A 22,800-nucleotide genomic window follows, 5' to 3' on the forward strand; every position below is an offset into this window, starting at 1 on the left:
TCTCTCTATTCAGTTGCCTCCAAGTATCTTGACAACCTTGCGTGGTATTTTGGCAGCAGTCCCTTGAGTGTTGATGTCAGCTGAGAGTGGGGAGAGAGGGAGGAGGTGGGGGGGTGGGGGGGGGGGGTGGGGGGGGGGGGGGCAGGAGGGGGAGGTCGGGCTGAAAGAGAGAGGGGAGGGGGAGGAGGAGTGAGCGGGCTATTCAAGGCACATGTCCTCTCTCTCCCTCTGAGCATAGTGGAGGGGGAGGCGCACATGCATTGAGAGAAACACACTCACACACACGTACTAGGAGCAGCCACATTTTCACAGCCTGCTCTCCAGACTGACAGCAGCAAACGGAGTTGAGAGCCAGCCCGATACAGAGCGAGGGAGGAAAAGACAGAGGCTTGGGGAAAAGGGAGGCATCCTCAGAGGAGAGGGAAGAAGAGGAGACTTACACAGGATTTGCCTCTTTTTTTCTCCTTTAGCTCTCTGGGAGCAAGAAAAGGAATCTCCCCTGCACTCTTCTTCATTTGAACTTGCCCTGCTGAAGGACCTGCACCTTGCTATGGCAGCCCTGGTGGGACATGGGAACATTGTCTCCCTCTCATCTTGCTCCTCTCCTCGCTGGACTACCCTCTTCTGGTTGCTGTTGACCCTTTTGAGCCAAGTATGGGGCTTCAACCTGGATACCACCCACACTCTACATAAGTTTGGAGACCGTGGCACCTTTTTTGGTTTCTCTCTAGCACTTCACCAACAGCTTACCCCAGAGCCTCAGAGCTGGTGAGTGGCTGAATGCGGCATTGAGCTTGTCCTGTATGTCCTGTGTGATTTTGACTCTTTGGTGCACCTTACATACTCTTATATCTTGTGTCAGCACCTGCTCCTCAACATACTATACAAAATGCTCCCTATGCCTTGAATTTTCTTTTTTAAAGGTCAAATTTTAGCTGTGTGGCCACTACAGTCAGTGTTTCTATGCTGCACCAGTCCTTGGATCTGCTAAATCATTGCTACACTCATAACTCTGAACTGGGTGCAGGACTTTTAGCATGTTTGTGTGAGCCATGTGCAGAGAGAGCAGCCCGAGCTCTGAGTTAATAGATGATGATTTACAGTAAGTGGAGAGTGGATGAGAGCAGGTCTTCTGAGTCAGCAGGGATTTCTGTAAAAGGGAAAAAAATGATTTTTGAGTGATTTTTTCTGGAGCAGTTCAGGTCTGCTGCTGAAGATCCTTCGATGGGTGTTCATGGATGGGTTGTGTAAGTGTGTTGGCTTGTCCATGTGACTGTTTGTTCTCTGCTCCAATGTTTGCCAACAGCTGTTTAGATGTGTCTTTCGGTGTGACTGGATTAGTCATAAGCCCTGTTCCCATACTCCAGAAATAATGAATAAATTATGACATAAGGTCTGCCTGTAAATCTTTGCGAGTGTTTACTGCATGACTATAAATAAGATGCGACCTTAATTTACCTCTCCTGAAGCTTTGCAATTAATATTTATGGAAGGAGTGCAGATATTTCAGATATCGCTGATTACGTGGTAGAGAAAACTATTTTGTAACCTATTAGCCCATAGGTCTGTGCTATGATTATAGCCATCATATGCCCCCATACATTAACAGCCTAAAGAATTTTTGTTGAACATTTCCTTTTAACAGAGAAGCAAATTAGTTTCATAAATGAGACATGGACACAATGTAGGACAGGATACAGGAATATAAATCCAACCAGTGATGAAAGACATTTTCAGACCCATTACCAAAGTAAAAATATCAGTGCTACAATGTATATAAATGTATACAAATACTATCAGCAGCCTTAGTAGTGCTTATAGTTGTGAAATAGCAGTTAAACATACTCCCCTCTGAAATGTAGTGTAGTTTGAGGATAAAGCAGAAACACTTAAATCAATTACAAGTAGCTCAAAACTGGACATGAGAATTTCCTCCTGTGACTGTAACAAATGCACAGTGTATTTCAAAATGAATGAATAAGGGAGTTAATTTACTACAGCTCCCTGTTTTGGAGCTCCATATTTAACCGTTGGCTCCTCACTTTACCCGGGCTGCAGTCATCCTGTCGCCTGGTAAGACCTGGGGAATGACATCAGCATTCACACAGAGTCGTCAGAGCAGGAGAGTCATGTCACCCCTCTGAAACCTGCTCGCTGTCCAGCAGCATTCCTGGAACTTATTTTAAAAACTGACTATGAGCTTGAAGTATTGTATAACGATCTGCTGCAGCTTGTTCCAAACTGCAACAGAGGGAACACTCCTGAGAAGCAGTCCACGCTACATTAGCAGAGCTGATACTGCACGGAGACAGTCAATGAACTAGTCTAACCGTAAGTGCTGATGTGATGCACCTACTGGAAGAGAGTGGCATGAATAATCCTGCTGCCAGTACGCACTGACATCACACCTGCTATATACATAGATGACTTGCCACAGCCAGGATTTTAGAAATACTGAGGTCATGGGACAGTGTTCCCCCTCCCCAAAAAACATTTGACACCAAAATGATAACATTGCCTGAATCTCTTTTAATCATTTATATTTTTACATTTTATCCATGTCATTAACTGGAGCTTTACTATTTGTAAATTCTACTTCCCAACATAAAGGCTTTTGTCCTGTGAAAACTATGAAACTCAGCCTTTTGATGGTGTATTTTATTCAGATAGTCCAATGTCCTTTTAAATGCTTTGGACTTGATAAAGGAACACTTAATAAACAATAAGTGACTTTTGTGCACTTGGGGGCAGCAGAAACAAGCTGTCAACACAATATCAATATATCACTGCCTTTGAAGTTGATATGGCAAATTTGTTAGCATACAGTTGTTTATTTACCTATCCAGCAACATTATCATTCATTTGAAGTTGTGTTGCTGGCTACCAGGTGAATGGAAGTCCAATGTTCATTCTCTTTTAGCTCTGGTTTTGGTCTCCACCATCTCCCGTGGAAAGTTTCTGGTGCATTCGCTGCTAAATGCTGTGCTATGTTCACCAGCTAGTGGCTGACATTGTTTGTCTACTGTTTGATACTGAGCATATATTGTAGGCTACAGTTGCTTGGTAGAGTTGTGTTAACGAAAACAGCTTCAAGGTGTATTTGAAAACAACGCTTAAGACTAAAATAGTAAAGTTGCAGGACAGTGAGCTGAAAGTCACTGTAAAGCTTTATAAAGCCACTTGGAGCTCCAGATATTTCTCTGTAGATTCATCAACATGACAAAAACCCTTTCACATTGTTTTCACTTTTCATTTGATATTTGTTTACATTTGTTACATTTTTTATTATAAAAATATTGACTACAGCTGCTGCACTTTCATCTTGAAAATTCAGAGTAATCAAATTCACCGATGTAGAATGTAAATGTGCAGGTTCCTCAAACCCCAAAAGTCCCAGAGAAAATACAGAGACTGTGTCTTCAGTCGTAGCTTTACAACCCTGATGACCTGATGATGATTGTGGACTGTGGACTGTAGGGGGTCGAAACTATTTGAATTGATGTTATTCCCCTTTAAGTTAAAGAAATGTATTATTAAGGTAGCAACATGGCAGGAATCTTTCCTGTCTGAATAATACATTCCCATTAAGCATTATGATAGTGCCCTCTCTGTGCTATTGCAGTTCAGATCAGGGAGTTTAGTTTCCAAGGTGCTCCCGTTATTATCTCTGCTCATAACTTCTCCTCTTCTGATGTACTGTCAAGAAACCGTTTGACTGAAACTTACTGTAATTAGATGCTATTGACTCATTTTCTCTTTGTGTTATGAAGTTTTGTGTTACCTGGCCTTTAGCCATAATGTGTTGCACTCATTGTGTGTTATGCCAAGGGTGAAAATGATATTACCGCTTTGATGTGCTATCTTGTGCTTACTCATGATTGTATCACACAGCCTGTAACAGATCAGCTTAGTCATACGGTGGAGTTTCATCTTCTTTGGTTTTGGAGTTGCCCAGTTTGTCGGCAGCTCAGGAAAAAAAAATCGGATTCCTAGAGCATCAGAGAAGCTATTTGCATTTCTTTTAAAGGCAGAACCGTACTAATGTGAGGGCACAGAAATTCAACCGCGCAGATGGCAGGTTCATGTAGTGAATGTCTTATTGTTCAGCTTTACAGTATCTCCTCAGTACATGACTGTGGCCTCCTCCAAGCCCTACACTTCCTTTTCAGTACGGCAACAAAGGCCAAGGCAAAGGTCAGCCTATGTGACACAACGATCTCATATTGATTGATGTGCTGTAAGGAGATCCTGGACAGTGACATGTAAGGAGGAAGTAAAAGTATGCCACACTCAGAGGGGGAATAAGCTCCTTGATCTGGCATCTCAGACTTCTATAAACTTTGTGTATTATCTGTCTTGGTTGATGTTGTCCTGAAGCAGAGGCCCCCAGCTAAACCTAAGGGGCTTCTCATGCTGCTGCCAATGCCAGACAGAGGATGAGATGAGAGGGTATTTAAGTCTGAGTTATGTTTGGGTCTGCTATTTGTGTTGATGAGAAGTGCTTCCATGAATAGTTCATTGCCTGGTGAAGACAGGAAGCCCCCCTGACCTTAATCCCTCCACTGTCAGTCTTCCTGAAAACAGCTACTGCATGTTTTATTCTACACCGTAGTAAAACTGTTAAACAACATTTAACAGTAAAATACACCAGAGTCTTCTCCAGAAAAACAAGATAAAAATACCATATGGTCAATTTTGAAAATATTTAAAGGAGAATGGGTCAGAATGACAATGGGTAGTTGAATCAGATGGCACAGTTTGTTTGAGCAGATCTGAATGCAGCAATTACACTCTCTTGTGGACCAAAGCAGCTGCACTCGGTCCAGTCACAAATAAATTCTGGTGTGGTTTGTTTGTGGTGGGAACGTGAGCTCATCTCTATTTGACTCTGCGAGTTTGGGCTAAATGGCTCCTGAAGCCAGGTGAATTTTTCATACTGAGATGAACAAAATCAGTAGCTGCAGGTGAGTGGACCTGACCTGGTCTGACCAAGTCTGACCTGGACAAGCAATGAAGTACCTTGCTTTCTTAAAATTTGAGCAGATAACACCTTCTGTAGGACCTTCTTCTTGTGTTTAATTGTCTGCTCCCTCTTTTTTTTTTTTTTTAGCCACCATGCTAGTAGCTCTTGGCACAGAGCTACTAGTGTTGGTGCTCTGAGCCGATGCTAATGTCAGCTTGCCAATATACCCACAAGGACAATATTTCAGCTGATTTATGCTGATGTTTAGCAGGTTTAATGTTTAGCACGTTCCCCATCTTAGTGTAGTATGTTGGCATGCTGATATTTACTAATTACCACAAAGTTAGCAAGCTAATGGGAATGTCAGTAGTTTTGCTGGTATCTGGTTATAAGCCAAAGCACTAGACAAATAAATGTTTGACATGATGATTACACTGGAGGAAAAGTCAAGGGATTGGCAAATTCTAGAAAGAACATGAACATCATTATCAAATTTTATTCTGATTCCTCCGATAGTTATCTAGATGAAAAGTCAGTTCAGTCAATAAGATTCATCCTCTGGGCAACATGAATATCTGTACAGAATTTCATGGCAATCCATTCAATATTTGTTGAGATATTTCAACCAACTGTGGTGGACCAGGAGATCAACATTTCAGTCCCTTAAGCCATCCTGCTAATGTGGCTAAAAATACTGATGGTCCATATTCAGGATAAGCTGATTCCACATACTGCAGGTTTTCAGACCCCTTCGTTTTTTTCACATTTTGTTATGTTGCAGCTTTATGTAAAACATCTTGTCTATAAAACTCTGCGGGTAGTTCCTTTCTCCAAATAGCTTGGTTTTTGCTCTGATATGCATTGTCAGCTGTGAGATCTTATATTAATCGGTGCACACAGATCAAGGTGTCGAAAGCTAATAGAGAGAAATTGGAGGCACATGAGCTAATGTTATATTTCAGTTTTTGTTTTCAAATAAATTTGCAAAAAATTCTAAAATTCTATTTTTAATTTGTCATTTTGGAGTATTGAGTGTAGATTGATCAAAGGAAAAGGGGATTTTTTTCCATTTTAGCATAAATGCAACATAAAATGTAAAAAATATCAAAGGGGTCTTTACACTTTATGAATGTACTGTATATAAATGTTTAGTTCACTGCCACAGGCATGTAATATCCTACATGTTTATACAGACTGAAAAACCTCCAGCTTTTACAGTTTCATGTCATTTTTTAATATTGATCTCTGCCTCATGATTTAATAATATATAATAAAGGGTTTTTTTCTGTTTTGAGTGCTCTGACAAAGGTGGGGGAGGCAGCTCTGCTTGCTGCTCTGATGTAGGCCACAAATCATCTGTTATTGTTTCTTTTTTTTCTGTCTGGCCTTGAAAGACACCTATTGTGCTTTATCTCTTGTGGCCTGATTCCTAGCCCCCTGTTGTCTTATGTTTCCATTCATGGAAGTGATTTCCTTTTTCTAAACAATTTTTTCTGTGGCAAATGAATACATTTTAAACACTGATTTTTTTTCAGACCCTGTCAATCTGTTTTGGGTGCAGCATGCCTCAGGTCATTGACAATATTGTCAGGCTGCGATTTATGAGACGGTCAGGCTGTTGATTCAATAGACCCACAATTTACTGTCTTGCATTGCTGTCATGGAGAAAGCAGAGAGTCTCTGGCTGCAACAAGGTTCATGTTTACTGTGGACCTGCTCTGGTGCCTTTCCGAGCAGGAATGCTCAGTCTCAGTGGCAATGGGACCACAGGTATCTGATATAATCCCAGACATCTAGTCTGGAGTTCAGTTTCACTGGCTGAGTGAGAATCTAAAACAGAGCTTTCTGAAGCTGAACAAATCCTCTCATTGAATTGGATGCTTGATTAACACAGCTTAATAAACAAGAGTGGAAGTCATTTTTGGATGACCTCTGGAAGGTTATAGAGATTGCAAGCAAAGTCAGGTGCAAAAGACCAGAAACACACACTTTTAAGTCTTTAAGAGATATCATTGGCTTGGTAGGAGAAGAAAAATCTATATCACCTTCTATACTATATCACCTTCATGTTCATACAGTAAATGTGAAGCTGCCAGCAGCCAGTTAGCTTAGCTTAGTATAAAGACTGGGCTTATATTTAACCGACAGACTTGAGAGTGGTATCAATCTTCTCTTCTAACTCGAAGCAAGAAAGCAAAAAAGCATATTTTGAAAATGTTGAACTATTCCTTTTTTTATTTATTTATCTTACAGTTACTAAGTTTTACTTTGCTGTTTAATTGTGAAAATTAACTACATGATTGCCTTCAAGGGTCAACACAGTATCCTCTGTACCTTCCGGTGCCATATGTAATACACATAAATGTGTTTAAATGGGGCCCAACGCTGCTTCACACATTCATATCACAAAGAAGAATTTCTGGGTGCTAATTTGCATTCAAATAGCTAAATGAAAGCTGCTTTTTCAGCCCCGGCTTAACAGTTGAGAATGAACCTTCCCCCTTTTTCCCTCCCTAATTCAATTCATGACTTTTCTCCCACTCCATCTCTCCCTCACTCTCTCTTTCCTTTTCAGTTTGTCCCACAGTAACTCTTGTTGCTAAATCTCTCAGGGGCCATCCATGTGAAAGCCTTGTAAATGTAGGAACTCACCCTGCTGCAGTGCTTATTTATATGAGAGATCAGAAGGAGCAAAGGGTATATAGCATAGGCTTTACAGTCTAGCATACACACACACACACACACACACACACACACAATACACACGATTAATGCTCTTTACTACCTCCCACTTACTCTCTGTCTATTTAGCATTCTCCCATTCCTCCACTGGGCTGCTAAGGTTCGGACAAAAGCTCGGTGGGAAGCAGCACTGCCTGGCTAAGAGCTTTCAGGAATATTACTCTGCAGACCACGTGCTCACTGGAGGGAGAGGGACAATCTGCAGAGTCAGGAGGAAACATGCAACTTAGATCTGATGGAGGCGCAGAAAAAAAGCACATTTTGGCAGTGAAGGTGGAGCAGGAGCTGATTCTGCATCTGCACTTCAGAGTCAGTTGGCAGATAAAGACCTGAGGTCACACGAGAAAGTCAAGACTTCTGTAGTTTTGTTTCATTATCAGTACAAACACTCATTATCTTTGGTGTGAATTGCTCATGTTTGACAATGTCAGGTTTGCTTTCCCTGTTACTTGATAAAGATCTCAGCTGTTATTGCTTTACTTTGACATGACTATGAAAATCATATGATCTATGTGTTGGGGGAGGGGTAGAGGGACTGATGGGGGCTGTGGGGATGAATAAATCATGGCAGGCCTCCCCTTTGATTAAATATGTGTGTGTGTGTGTGTGTGTGTGTGTGTGTGTGTGTGTGTGTGTGTACGTGTGTCCACGCTTAAGTGTGTGTGCATTTGGAGGCGGTCGGGCTTACTCTGATTAAGATGCAGTTTAATCAATCAGCTGATGGCAGCTCCAGAGGGAACTGATACTGAACTGAGATCAGAGTTAGAACATAAAACGCAGATGGGAACAGGAAATTACAGAGAATGTGGAGGCTTTTTGTTTATATGTAGTAAAAGACCATTATTGTATGAGCTTACAGGATAGTCTGGTTGGATTGTCACATGCTATCTTTTTTGGCATTTTGCCTTTATTTGACAGTAGAGAGTCTAGAAAGAGACCGGAAACAAGGGCAGAGAGAGAAAGCAACAAGCAACAAAGGTCCTGTGGTCGGGAATCAAATCCTGGATGTTGTGGTGACGTGTTATGCACTGGAGGCCCTTTGTTCAGCTTTTCTAATTTCCTCAAAGAATTATGGATTGAATTAGCTTTGTCACCTCTATAACATATAACCAGCTCAAAGTACAAAAACAATTCTGTTAATGTGACAAAAGCCTTGAATTATTGGCTGTTTCATTTTGGAAGAGCAAAAAACAAATCATGTTTTGGTTAACATGCCTTCATCATGGGTGGATGGTTTATATATATATATATATATATTCATCTTAGTAAAGTCAATACAAATAGGCAAGTTAGAAGTTCTATAGTGCTGTAATGAGAATAGTTACTTGGCTGTCAACCTGTAAATTTGGCTGCCAGTTTTTTAAAATAATGATTGTTGGAGGTAAGCTGCCAGGTTTTTTTAAGCCATACAGACACATACACACTACTTGGTCCTTGTCTCAGAAAGATGGATAGATGGTTAGATGGATAGCTGATGACCTTAACTACAAGCAAATTGTACAGTTTTGCAGATGCCACACTTACAAGACAATAAGAAAAGGAAAGGAGGAGCAACTAAAGGTGGAATCTGAGAACCAAATAGATAAGTATCTGGATAGACAGATCAATAGATGAAAGAGTGGATAAGGGGGGAGAAGAAAAGCAGGAGGTAAAAAGGAACTGGGGAGGGCTGGTGTAAGGCTTTGTGTCCTCTTTACACTTTGGACCTGAGGGCCAATCATTACCCCATCCATGTCTGGAAATAGCCGTTCATTTATTGATCGGGAGTGGGGCAGGTGGTGAGCTCAGGGGTTGTTAAAGATGCATGTAAAGTGAGGATGGGGTTACCATTGTCCTCTAACACACAGGAAAACATTCTGTTCGTACCCTTAGACTTTATGAAATCTACTTCCAGTGCCGCGCTGAGGTTTCAAGGGTCTTTACAAATTTTTAAATTATTATCAAACTGCCCATGTGATGCCTCCTGAACAAATCGTTTAGGCAGGAAGTTGAGTCACATCTGTGGGCAGTGAACCACAATATCCCAAAGGGGTTTGTTCATGGACTGGCAGCTGTTTCTGTCTCTCTTTTTGCACTTTATTCTGCATTACCCGACCCTTTTCTCCTCTGCCCAGAGTGGGAGAGTGTTGAGACGTTAAAAACATGATGATTCAGAGTCCGTCACCTCATTCTCAGCTGTCGTTTTCTCATCAGCAAATCTGAAAGGAGAAACTGGAGTCAGGTGTGACGGCAGCATTTTCCGAGACAGGCCGCTTAGCTCTGTTTTACGAGACTGATTGTCACGGTGGACGTTGTCGGACAGGCTGCAGTCAGTGCGTTGATCCATAGTTTACACAGTTGCTGCACAGCCTTCTGTTGTCTGGCGTGTGTCCACTTATGTGTGCGTGATTTTGTGAATAAATATTCAAGTTATTTGTACACTCATGCCTCCATTAAAGTTTGCATGCTTGTGCATGTTTTCCTTTGCATGTATGTCTGTGTGTGTAAGTGTGCGTGTGTGTTTGTCTGTCCAGGTCAGAGGTCACAGTCTTGCCTCAGGATAACAACAGAAGGCCTAAAGAGCCCCTGGCCCCCATGCTGATCCTATAGAGCCACTGTCTGTAGAGCAACAGCCTCACACTGATCTCGATGGACAGATGTTAAAGGGTGTGAGCAGACAGACTAGGAGGAATCAGCTGAAATGATCTGGAAAAAAAAGGGAAATGTTTAGGGTGTATTTAATTCAACATTCACAAAGGTTTACACACGGAAAATTCCAAGGCAGGGATGGGCTTTAAAAAGGGTTCCATGTGCTATTTCAGTTGCTCTTTAAATGGATTTTATGCTAAAACGAAGTGTGAAAAAGCTTCTATTCCGTTAAGCACACTGTTTGGATGATGTGTACTCATGTTGAGACTCTTTACAAATTGAGGCAGAGGCAGCTTGTGTGGCCGCCTTGTCATCGCCTGAAGTGCTTCTGAATCTTTTCCTCTTTCTCACATTATTTGTTTCCACTTTTCTCACTTGTTAGTTTGAGTGCTTCTTTGTCTCCACAAACAAAACCGGACATTGAATCCTGTGTGGATTACTAAATACTCTCTTGCATATGTGTGTGTGCATTGTTTGACTGTGCATTAGTGTGTTTGCATGTCCCTCTCATCACTTACATTTTTCAAGTATCAAAGGAAAGGCAGCCTTGTTCTCAGCTTAATGTTATAATTTGTGTCATGTGATTTGCATCCGAATAAATTGATTTTTTTTAGCAGAAAAAAAGTTGCCAAAATGGTATTTCCCAAGCTTCAAGTGTGTGGGGATGCCAGGCTGAAAATGACAGGACTTAATCATGCTTCAAGGTTGTCAGTCATTCAGTAGGCTGAGACAGGCCAACGCTCTTATTCATCCATCTATTTCTGTGATATTTAGAGAAAGAAGGCTGGTCTGAATTGTCTGTTTCTTGTGTGATGTGATTCTTCAATTCAATCACATGATTGTTTTCCAGTCTTTCTGCCACTTCAACTGAGGCTTTATGCAGGGATGTGACTCCTAGGAGCAGGGGGAGGAGTGAAGAAGGATGGGATTGTGTGTGTGTGTGTGTGTGTGTGTGTGTGTGTGTGTCTGCGTGTGTGTGTGTTTAGGGGTTTGGGTGGGGGAAGGGTGGACAGGATTGTGGAGAGAGTGTTGGGGTCACTGCACTTGGGTATGAGAGCAGTGTAATGAGGGTGCTGTGTGTCTGTGTTTTGTTTGTGATGATTAGCTGGAAAAACAAGGATGATGACCGAGGGTGGGCCTATAAACCACTGTCAAACAAGCAGAGGTTTATAAATTTCGGGGGTTTTGACAATGTGCTGTGATACTGCTGTTATTGTTTCTATGATAGCAAGCAAATAAATCTGTCCTGGACCACGTGCCATATTCGTGATTCATACAATATACAAACTATCACGGGATCCAAGTAGCGCTGCAAACAATAGCTAATAACTTTTGTTTCAAACAAACAAGACATAACAAGACCACAATGATTTACGCACACTGTATTCCCCCTTTCTCTTTCCCTCTTTATATAATGAGAACTTTCTCTTAGATTGGTGTTAATTACTTGATTGAACAATAACTGACAGCTTAATGGACTCTGTGACTGGCTGGCTGGTGTTCTCTACCATAAGTTCAATACAAGTTCATGATGAATGATGCAAAAATGTCTACATTCTATTCTCAGTGCTTATTTTTATGCTTATCCTATTCTTAATTTTTAATTTATTTATATATTTTTAAACCAGATTCTATATATTTAGCAATGTTAATAGTCGAGAACCAGTCTGTCTGGGTACACCACTGTGATCAATAACTATTGGATGGATTGTCATGGAATTTTGAATGGACATTCGTGTTCCTCAGTATATGAATCCTGCTGACTTAACTTTTCCTTCTGCATCATCACGAAGCCAAATTTTTAATTTGTCCAGTAGTTTGATTAATGATCAAATACCAAACCAACATGCTAAATTTAGATGGGGAACATGAATTTAGCTCAAAGCCCCACTGTGCTGCTATAATGGCTGCACACTCTTGTTTAGTCAGTTTGTCAGATTTGTCTGATGCGGATAGGCCCCAGGTGCGTGATCCAATCTATACATACAACCTGGTAATGTAAATCACACTAAGGCACACACTACAGCCATGCCGGTGCCTGCTCTGTCGTGTCTAGGTTCATGTGGGTATTTCACTAGACTCCATCACTGTCACACTCAACACCCTGATATCTCCCCCAGACTCAGTGTGCAGCAGCAACAACACATTCCCCACAACCACTCACGTTACACACACACACACACACACACACACACACACACACACTCCTCTAACTCAATGTCAAATGTGGGCTTAGTGAAAGATGAGCTTGGCAGTGGAGATCACGATCATATTATCTGACTCAATCATGAACAATAAAGTGAGCTAAGATGTGGGTGAAGGGCAAATAAGTGGAAGCATTATTCAGCCATGATGACATTTTCTCTGTGTCGAATTTGGGAAATACTGTATGTGTGTCTGTCTGCATCTCAGCATGCTCCAACTTTAGATAATCAGCTTCATACAAAATGATACAAAGTGTTCAGTTTTGAAAAAAATGTGCATTCGCATCTTTCCACGTGATGACACTCTTTTATTTGAGGTTAGATCGAGTAGAGTGAGGGACTGAATAGTCTTCTTTTTCACAGCAAACTACAGTATATGCTAGAACAAGCAATTATTCATAGTATGTACACCCAAAGAGCAAAAGTAATTAAATTGACGTTAGCACAGCTTAAACTTCCCTCACAATGTTTCACCTCAGTCTCTCACTTGGCCCTGATGAAATGATCAACAGCCAGACATTTCCTCAGAGTGATCTTGTATTAAAATTATGTTTTATCTACCATAACTTAAATGTGATGCCAACAGGTATAAATTTAGCTGTCTCTGAGCCAGCATATCCCATTTTTCATTTATGGTTTGATGCTCTCTCTCACTGAAGAACCTTTTCTATCTGTCAGGGTTGTGTAGTTGATCACATATAATGCCCTGCTGCCCAGACAGGTTAGAAGCCATCCAGCTCTCCTCTCCAAATACTGGTGGTATAACAGCTTAACAGGCCTCCCACCCTTACACCCTGACACCTGCCTGTGTATCTGGTGGGGGTATCACCTTAACTCCTAAACATAAACCAGAGGCCGCTGGAATGCTGAGCTGTAAGAGGGATCCGATTTTATCAGTTTTTTTTTTAGTGATATGTTCTTGTTCTTAACCAGATCCCTTTTGTTTTACATGTGTTTGCATTAGATTAACACTGTTTGGTTGGATTTGTCATGTGGACCACCAGTGATGTGTGCAGCAGCCATAATCACATGAGATGTCTTTCTTTTGGGTGGCTGTTTTGGGTTCTCATTCATTAAGGTAAGGGGAATCATTCCTGAGACATGCATGGCTGCACCTCAACAGCGGTAGCCTATTTTTCAGAAAAGACAAGGCAGTAGTAAAAAAAAAAATGTAGAGCTGTTTCACAGTCTGGGTGGTATCAGTGGTATTTTGAGTATTTGTGTAATATATCTCTGTCTTTATGCGGGTATTCTGCTTTGCCAGGATGAAAGGGTGGACAAAAGGTTTTTTCTTACACTGGAAGAAAAGACAGTCAGTCAGGATGTACTCCTATTGTTGGTGTAATATTAGTGTGACCATGTAACTTCAAATAGTATGGACTATCATGTTTACGTGTCTATCCTTCTCTGTGACTAGTGGCCTCATGAAACTACAGTATGCTCATTACCCCTTAGGAAAACAAAAATGTTGGATGGATGAAAAGTGGATGATATAGTGAAACTTTGCTTTTTTAATATCCTTATTACTAGTACTTAATAATATCTGGGCCATGCTGACAGCATGCTTACAGTTACAGCATTAGCCCAGAGTATGACCTTTGCACTTTATATGTTACTCTATGACACATTCGGACAGATGTTTGCCCTATGTTAACAATACGAGGGCCTGTGTTGATGTGTGTGTGTTGTTTCATGTGCCAGTGAGACAATAAAATATGATCCAGGAAGTCCAGTTGGAGGAATGGGCTTACATGTATGTGATTGGCCAACCCAGATTATGTCAAGTTGCATTGCAGTATTATAATGTTCATCATCATAGTTTTACTAAGTTGCAGTAAATACAAAAAACAGTTGTCATGGATGTAGTTCTGTGAGCATTTAGTCATAAACTGAAGTATTGGGCAATTTATAATTTGCATTCCTTACACAATGCTAAAAAGTAAAAACTAATTTTTTTGTGTTACAGCAGCAGGTTGCATCCTCAAAGGTATTTTCATTATCCCACTGGTGTTTAAGGTCCTTAAAACCAATGTTCGAACAAACATTTAAATCCACAGTGTGCCATAGTGAAAACAGAAGAGGAACATTAGACAGAGGCCAAACTGAGAGCAAAATATCAGAGAGCATGTTCAAGACAGTCTGTGGAAATACTGGATCTAAATGTCAGTTTCATCCTGGGCCAGTATTTTCTCATTCTGGTCAAACATCAGACATCTGTTTGAACGTGTATGATCCTGCTGCTAGGTAACAGGTAGATAATAATGTTTTGACCTTTCCACTGGGGTTTGCTATGTGAAGGATTACAGAGTAGCCTAATCCACCATGTGCATAAGAGACAAATGGGGCTCCATTAGCACATACTAATATTTAGTGTGCAGTCATGCTATTAAGTGTTAGCATCGCAAACATTTAACATGCGAACGCAGGTATGTCAAATACTAATGCTGATGCTACGCTGTTAACATGCTGACATTTGATACTATTAGCATATTAACATAAAGCATCGAGAGTTAGCATTTTTGTTAGCATTTGAATAATGTATTCTGTCACTGCGGTCTTGGACCAGCTTGTGGTGCTAACGTTAGCGAGGAAAAGTCAGTTGATCACCAGGTCTTCTGGGGACTATGAATGAGCTGCTGCTGGCGGCTAAAAAAAATTAAGAAACATCATAGACAGTAGCTCTAAGTTGTAGGTTACACCATTGTACACACATGTGAAGTCAATCATCGACCCAGTCTGCTACATTGCAAGTAAATGAGAACTTAGCAAGCTTCTATTTCCCCCTATTTTGACTGTGTAACATGACGATGCGTACTGTCTAGACAGTTGTAAATAATATGTGTCTGCGTGCCTGCTGTCACCTGTTGCCAGTGTTGCTTATCAAGCTCAGTAGGAAAGGAGGCATACAACACATTTGACTCACTCACCAAGAACAGAGTAAACAGAGTCAGTGTTGTCAAAATGCATATCATGTGCTGTATCAAACACAACCATCTCCACTATCCAGCGCAAGACTAAAGAGGAGTTGCTGTACACCTGACACTGTTATGTTATGGCTTCCTCTCTGAGATCACTCAGACGTCCACTTCTGTTTTCCTGCATGGTCTGTACAGTGCTATCAGCTTGCTGCACTGTATTTATAGGCAAAAATACTTCCCAGCCACAGAGATAGTGCTAATTTAAGTACACAACAAGGTAGATAAAGGGACTGGTGGACTTTTCTCACAGGCATTGCAGCTAGTTAGTCCCACTATGAGCCGAGCATAGTCTTTGCCAACGTCATTGTTATAATTAAATCTAAGCTGTAGACACATTGTAGGTGTTGTTGTTGCACCCAATTTGGGAGTGGTCTCTCTCACTCTGTATTTTCTAATCCTCTCTTTCTCTTGTCTTTTTTTAAATTTTTTTTTTATTTAAATTTTACATTCTGCTCTTTATTCTCCGATCTTTCTAACATTCCCTCAGTTTCCCCAAGTCTCGCCTCGCTTCCATGCATACAGTATTCCACGGCTGACGGTGTTGGGTGGAATGTGGCCCAACGCTCAGTTTTTAAATAGCATCCTGGGCTGAATCAGCCACTCCTAATAAGGCAGAGGGCAGTGACACTGGCCCCAGAATATCAGCAAGCACCTCACTCGGAATAAAACTTTTCCTTTCCTTGATAGTAAAGCTACAGTATCCATAAACTTCGAAGGGTTGTTTTGAATCAGTTTCAAGTAAAGATAATGTAACAGCTCAACAGTAACAGTGGTGTCAGCGGGACTTGTTTTGCTTGAGCTGCAGGTGTTTATATTTAGAGTAATGGTGGCTTTGTTCAGCTGAGGCTTTTACTGTGTGAAAATAGCCAAAAGTCACATGTGAAACAACCAAGGCCATAATGTCCACCGGGGATGCGGGGTACATGACCCCCTCACTTTTCAGAATTCAGTTTTGGTCCACCGCACTTTTTCTGTTTTATTGTTTCAGGATATTTGACGTCTGAGCTGTCTTTAGTTATTGCCACAGTGCAATCATCTTCGGGAGCAGCAGCAGTCACACACAGACTCTTTAGCTTTTAAGCATGTGTTCATGAGAGGTTTCTGTCATGGGACCCAGGATGAATTTACAATGCCGTTTCTGTTATATGTACAGACCCGTGAAACATACCTCTATAACATCAGCCATCAATCTTGGACACCACATATTACAATTAAATGTCACTCATGTTCCCTCAGGATCCTGGTGGGGGCACCACAGGCAGCAGGGCAGGGGCAGTTGCTGGGCACTCGACCAGGGGCCCTGTTCAAGTGTCCAATCACACCAGAGGAGTATGACTGTGAGAGGGTGGATATTGATGGAGAAGGTGAGTTTATACTATAGCTGAAATAATTAGTCGATCGATTGACAAAGTAATCAGAAACTATTTTGGTCACTGATGAAGTGATTAAATGTAATTTCTGCAGCAAAATTGCCAGAAATTATTTGGTTTTGGCTTCTCAGATGTTTTCTTAGTTCTTACTTTGTGATAGTAAACTGAAAATTCTTGCTTTAACAGCTGTTTTAATTGAGAATCATATTAATGCCCAGCGAAAATAAATTGTTTCAGTCCTAGTTTGTACACAAGAGAGATTTTCAAGCACACTCTGCTTCCTTTTTTGACTTTATCCTTGAATTTACCTTCCCACTGTTTTATAACATCATAATGTGCCTTTTTAGATCCATTGTTTTGCTGCAGGATTATGTGAATATGTATGTACATCATAGCTTTGTATTCAAAAGATTCTAACTAATGTTGCTATCGAAATGTGTTTACTGTATTTATTGTACTTGGTCATTTGCATTGCATAAGAGAAAATTATATTATAATTTGAACTTGAATTACTCCATTGCCTAAGAAAGTGCTGTTTGGTTACTGTGGCTCTGATCCTAATTGCTTTACAACATGGAGACCAACATGATTGCCATTTCCTTCCGTGTTTTCTCCCAGTGAGTCTGGACAGAGAGAGCAAAGACAACCAGTGGCTGGGAGTTACTGTCAGAAGTCAGGGGATTGGAGGGAAGGTGGTGGTGAGTGCAGACCACATCCTGTAAATTAATCAGTGCAGGAAGCTAGATCTGTTTTTTGAGAATGAGACTTAGAAGATAACACAGAAGACACATTTTCAGCTTTGGTTGATCTGTTAAGTTGTATTGAATGAACCATTATAACCTCTTTTGTCATCACTCCCAAAAAATAGTGAAAATAAATATGATAATGCTGTTCTCAATCCCTCACCAGACCTGCGCTCACCTGTATGAGTTCAGGCAACGTGTAAATCAAACTTCAGAGACCCGTGACCCTATTGGACGCTGTTATGTGCTGAGCGAGGACCTGACGGAGCGAGATGACCTGGACGGAGGGGAGTGGAAGTTCTGCGAGGGTCGGCCGCTGGGACACGAGCAGTTTGGTTTCTGTCAGCAGGGCCTGTCTGTCAGTTTCACGCCAGACAACAACTTCATTCTGTTTGGCGCTCCAGGAACATACAACTGGAAAGGTGAGGAGCATTACAAAGCATTACAGATATTTTATTCCTATGGAGAACTGTTTAATATTATTATGCCTCTAGGTGGCAGCGTCAAGCGGACTCTGCCAGCATATATTGCCTTTTAAAGACATTATGGCTTATGTGTGTGTTATGACTAGTGTGTTTGCCACACTTCTGGAAGACAGAATGCAATATCAGGTGTTGTATTGGTTTGTAGATGACGTCATTGAAAGTTCTTATTACCCTTTTTTGCCATTACTACGTTTGGAATGCTTGTTTTTGCAGATTTTCCCCAGATTTAAACGAATAATTATACATTTTGGCAATTAGAATTAGTTTTCTTGCCAAAAGTCAAACAAAATTAATTGATACCGCTGAAATGTCTGTATGGTAAATACATCCAGAAGCTGATGAGCTTAGTGTAGCATAAAGACTAAAAACACGGGGAAACAGCTAGCCTGGCTACATCTTCTGTGTTTAATCTGTACAAAATAAAAATGTAAAAAATGACTTTTCACCATTTTGAACAATCAGCAGAAAGACAAGAAAGTTACTGTTGCTGGCAAGAAAGCTAACAAGTTTATTTCCAAAAACATTGAACTGTTCCTTTAAGGGTGAAGCTCAACATCGAATACTGCGACTTTTTATTGTGGAAGATTTTAGTGTGAGCAAGAGAAGAAATCCAAGCCATGTAAACTGTCTAAATAAAACAGTAGACTACTAGCAGGACAATATGCATGGATTTAAAAAAAAAAAACCAGATTCTGTTCAGTGTCCATCTGGTGATTGGACACTGAAATTATTCGGAGCAGCAGCATCCATCAAAGAAAGCACTGAGATTTATCTGATACAGTAGTAAGTTACTGGATTGATTTATATTGTATTGTCATATTCTGCAACACAAGATTAATTCTATGCTTTACTGTGTAATTGTTTCAAGCATTTATGTGCATCACATACATTAAGATTTGATTCTGCATTTTGTCTGCACGATATGATCGATGGTTCTGATTTTACTGAAGGTAAAGAATCACCCCCTGCCCCACTGTTGTGTTGTTGCTTTGCTGTGCCCTTACCTATTTCCATTCCAGGTGAGATGCGCGTTCAGCTCCTAAACCAGACTCTGCTTGACCTCGGTTTCTATGATGATGGACCCTACGAGGTGGCAGATGAGAAACAACTTAACGCTCAGCTCATCCCTGTGCCTTACCACAGTTACATGGGTAGGATTTGCCCTCCCTGCTCACTGCTGCCTGCGCACAGGAGAGAAAGCGAGGGCCGGAGGAGGGGCGGCACCAGGGCTCAAACTGTACCCCAACATGACTGAGATAACCACAGCAGTTAGCAACAGCAGCAACAGCCAAACTGCCTCTGACCGGTTGTGAGAAAACATGTTTTAGTGTCTCTGCAGATTATTTCTGGCTGTGCCTATCTGTGTAACTCATAAAGCCCTGCATATGACCCGACCTCTTTTCTTTTTAAACACTTTCCCATGTGAATGTGGGTGCACATGTCAAACATGACCGAAACTTATTATGGCCTGACATAGATTCTTATAATGCCAGTATTTGTTCCCTTTCTTGGAAAAACAAGCAAAATGTTGTCCAAAAATAAAAATGAAAAATCACACCAGTGATGTTATCCTCACTGCATCCACTCCCCTCTTCTAGGAATGAAGCCAGGAAAACATGTCAAAACTTTAGGTTGGTGGTGTGCACTGTCAGGGTACAGTCTGAGCCTCAAATGTCATCTCTCTACCGGGTGCCTGGTGGTTTTGCAGGAGAAAAAAAACCACTGTGGCACCACAAAGACAGAACACCAATCAATCACAGCTTGTCTCACCTGCACCTCCCTTTTCCCTTTTTTCTCTCTTTTCACTCTTTGTTTCTCCTCACCATTTCACCACCCCATCACTCCCCTCCCACACTCCTCCCCCTGTCTCTCTTTCTCTTTCTGTCTTTCTTTTTCCTGTCTCGGGCCATAGGGCTCTTGTTCATGGCTAGCCCTGTTGAAGATGCACTGCTGTACAAAACTCTGGAGCCCTCCAGCCGGCCCACACCGTTTGAGGATGTAGCTCATAATAGCTACTTAGGTTTGTAGGCGTGAGGTGTTGTTGTTTGGACCGGACTGGGCTTGTAGATGAAATAGTCCCTTCTCCGTCTTTGTCTTAATCTTTTCTGCTAACTCCACCTCGTGTCTACATGTGTAGATTTTAGCATTGGGATAATATCACCTTCACTGTTGTAAAGAGACAGCCATCCAAAACTGAAAATATATTAACTAGGTTCATTTAATTTAATTAAAAACTTTTTTAATGTTTGGAATGATTATTCTTCCTTTTTTGTCTCTGACTAGTGGTGGAACTGGAAAGATGGTTGTCTCTTTGAGAAGCAGCAGGGTGTTTATGTGTTCTGTCTGTAGATCTCTGTCATTTGTAGTGTGTTGAGTCAGTCTGTCAGTCTGCATGTGTGTGTCGGTACCAAGCTTCCCAGGTGGTGGTTTTCTTGTCGGTTGTTGTCGTTTTACTTATAAACGGAGTTTAACTAACAAACCGGACCACGTTATGTTAGCAGCACTTTAAGCTAAATGCTAATATCCGCGTGCTAACATGCTCATAATTACTCAAACACTCAAGTGCTAACATTCTGATACTGAGCAGGTATATGGTCTTCACTTAGTTTAGCATGTTAGCATGTATTCGCTGCATGCTAACATTTGCTGATAGCACAAAATGCAAAGTACAGCTGAGGTTGGTGGGAATGTCACTCCCAGGTATTTGGTCGTAAACCTTCAGGCGATTAGACAAATTTCATATTTTGATTTTAATGATGTTCATCAAGCCATTAGGACGCCTCATCATGGAACCAGGAATGACAAAATATTTCTACCAGTCCATTCTGTAGATGTAGAGATATTTTCACTGGATATTTTTTTACCATCAGTGCTAAGTCAGGGATCACAGAAGTCAGACGGATTCATTCCATGGGGACGATGAATGTAGTTGTTGAGATATTTCGATCAGGACCAAAGTGCTGGACTAGTGTTAGTTTTTTTTTTTTTTTTTGGAGCTTAAAGAATGTATTCTGAGATACTCTGTTATTAATCTCTCAGTATTTAGTGTCCATGTGTACTGACTCATCATCTTCTTAACAGGCCTTTTATATTTATTGTTATTGCTTCGTTCCAGTTCTTAATTTTCACAAAGTGTGTGGATCTGCTATAAATCTCTTTATTCACATACCTCCAACCCTGTTTACCCGCCTACTCACCATATTGAACTGTCTCCTTGACAACACTAATTCCCACATGACCTTTGGCCATCATCATAACTCACATGCTTGTGTTTATCCTAACCAGATGATATGCCACACCCATGCATGCTTACTAAAATGAAAACAGACAGTGTTGTGGATATTTCTGAATTATTTTCCATAATGGTTTATAAATCTCACATGGCACAGGATTCCAATTGTTTCTTTTATTATAGTTCAATACAAACAGTAGAGCTATAGTATGAAGTAAATCCATAGTAAGACATTCCAGGGAGGAATGCTGAATAAAGGCATATATCCCTTTTTACCTCCATCAAGGCCAAATCAAATTACATCCATATAATGGTTTTGTGGAGGTTTTATGCCACATTTAAGTGGCTGCAACTGTTGCCAAGGTTGTCCAGGTTTCGTTTTCCAAAAAAAAACAAAAAAAAAACAACGATGAGCTACGTTACAAATCTAGTTGCTGAGATAAAACAGAAAAAACAAAAAATAAACAAAGATAAATTAAAAAAAAAAAAAATTTAAATGGAAAATTTAAAAAAGATTAACATTATAAGGGTAAATAATAAGTAAACAATAAAGAGTGCATGGATTCATAATGACTAAGTTATATGACTTCACATTAATTTAAATTATATAAAGCTTTTGTCACTGAGTCATGAGACAATACCATACAAATTAAAAATAAATGGGAGAATGTTTTGAGTTTGAAATGTTAAATTAGATGAATAATAATGTTCATACTATCACTCATGTAATACAGGGAAATTCTGTTTCTGATGGAAAATAATCAATCTCTGAAATGCAATACAATAATCTTTTTCTAACATCAAATAGATGTTAGCTTAATATTCTGTTGGTGATCACATGGTAATGAAGAAGTGCACACTGGCATAGTGAGGTTACAGCTTCCACAGGAATGTATGAAATAGAGATCATTACTTATAGACTAATCATACGGACAAAACCATTTGAAAAACATGGAACAGAATTATTACAAATAATTTAGACCTAAGAAATGAAGCAAAACCAAACAGTTTATTGAGATTACCACTGCTGGCCCCACCTTGTTGTTGGGCTGATGCAGGGCCCCCATCCCCTTTAAAAACCTTTTGCGGCATTAAGCTTCCATTCCCCATTTAGTTTTACAGTGTCGACCTTGTAGTAAGGCTGTGTGTTAAAAGCCACCCTGTGTGGAGAAAGTAGCACCTTGTCTCTGTCAGTTGGTTTTTACAGGAGCTGAGATGCAGACTGTTGCATTCCACACCTGCCACCCTGGAGCTGCTCACTGTTTGTCTCTGTTTTGTCTTCCTCTGCATGTTTACTCAGGACTAACAAATGTCCTGATAGATTATCCTCCCTTTTCACACCCTCTGCACGGTTTTTCTTTTTAAACTAGTGAAGCAAATGCATGTGGTTGCTTCTCTTGATGTGAAATGTTTGATATGATGTGCAATTTTTCACACCTTGATAAAAAAAATTTC

At 40.6% G+C, this 22,800-nt stretch overlaps 1 protein-coding gene across 3 annotated transcripts in view; it reads left to right on the top strand.

Annotated features, from left to right (window-relative positions):
- The first annotated feature begins 270 nt into the window (after nt 1-270).
- itga7 (integrin, alpha 7) overlaps nt 271-22,800 on the top strand; it is a 37,408-nt gene continuing 14,878 nt past the window's right edge. The window contains exons 1-5 of one of the 3 annotated variants that reach the window (XR_011693174.1): nt 271-768; nt 16,752-16,879; nt 17,504-17,583; nt 17,795-18,050; nt 19,133-19,264. Coding sequence is in view for 2 of the 3 variants with exons in the window: in XM_071494126.1 (XP_071350227.1) it covers nt 551-768; nt 16,752-16,879; nt 17,504-17,583; nt 17,795-18,050; nt 19,133-19,264 (814 nt within the window). In the remaining variant the exon portion in view is untranslated. Of the gene's footprint in view, nt 769-16,751; nt 16,880-17,503; nt 17,584-17,794; nt 18,051-19,132; nt 19,265-20,025; nt 20,134-22,800 lie in introns of all 3 variants that reach the window. The other 2 variants (XM_071494126.1, XM_071494127.1) reach the window with 2 other exon arrangements.

This window comes from Trachinotus anak, unplaced genomic scaffold (assembly GCF_046630095.1).
Source record: "Trachinotus anak isolate AG129_WGS33_773 ecotype Australia unplaced genomic scaffold, CSIRO_AGI_Tana_v1 ptg000013l, whole genome shotgun sequence".
Taxonomy (NCBI): Eukaryota; Metazoa; Chordata; class Actinopteri; order Carangiformes; family Carangidae; genus Trachinotus; species Trachinotus anak.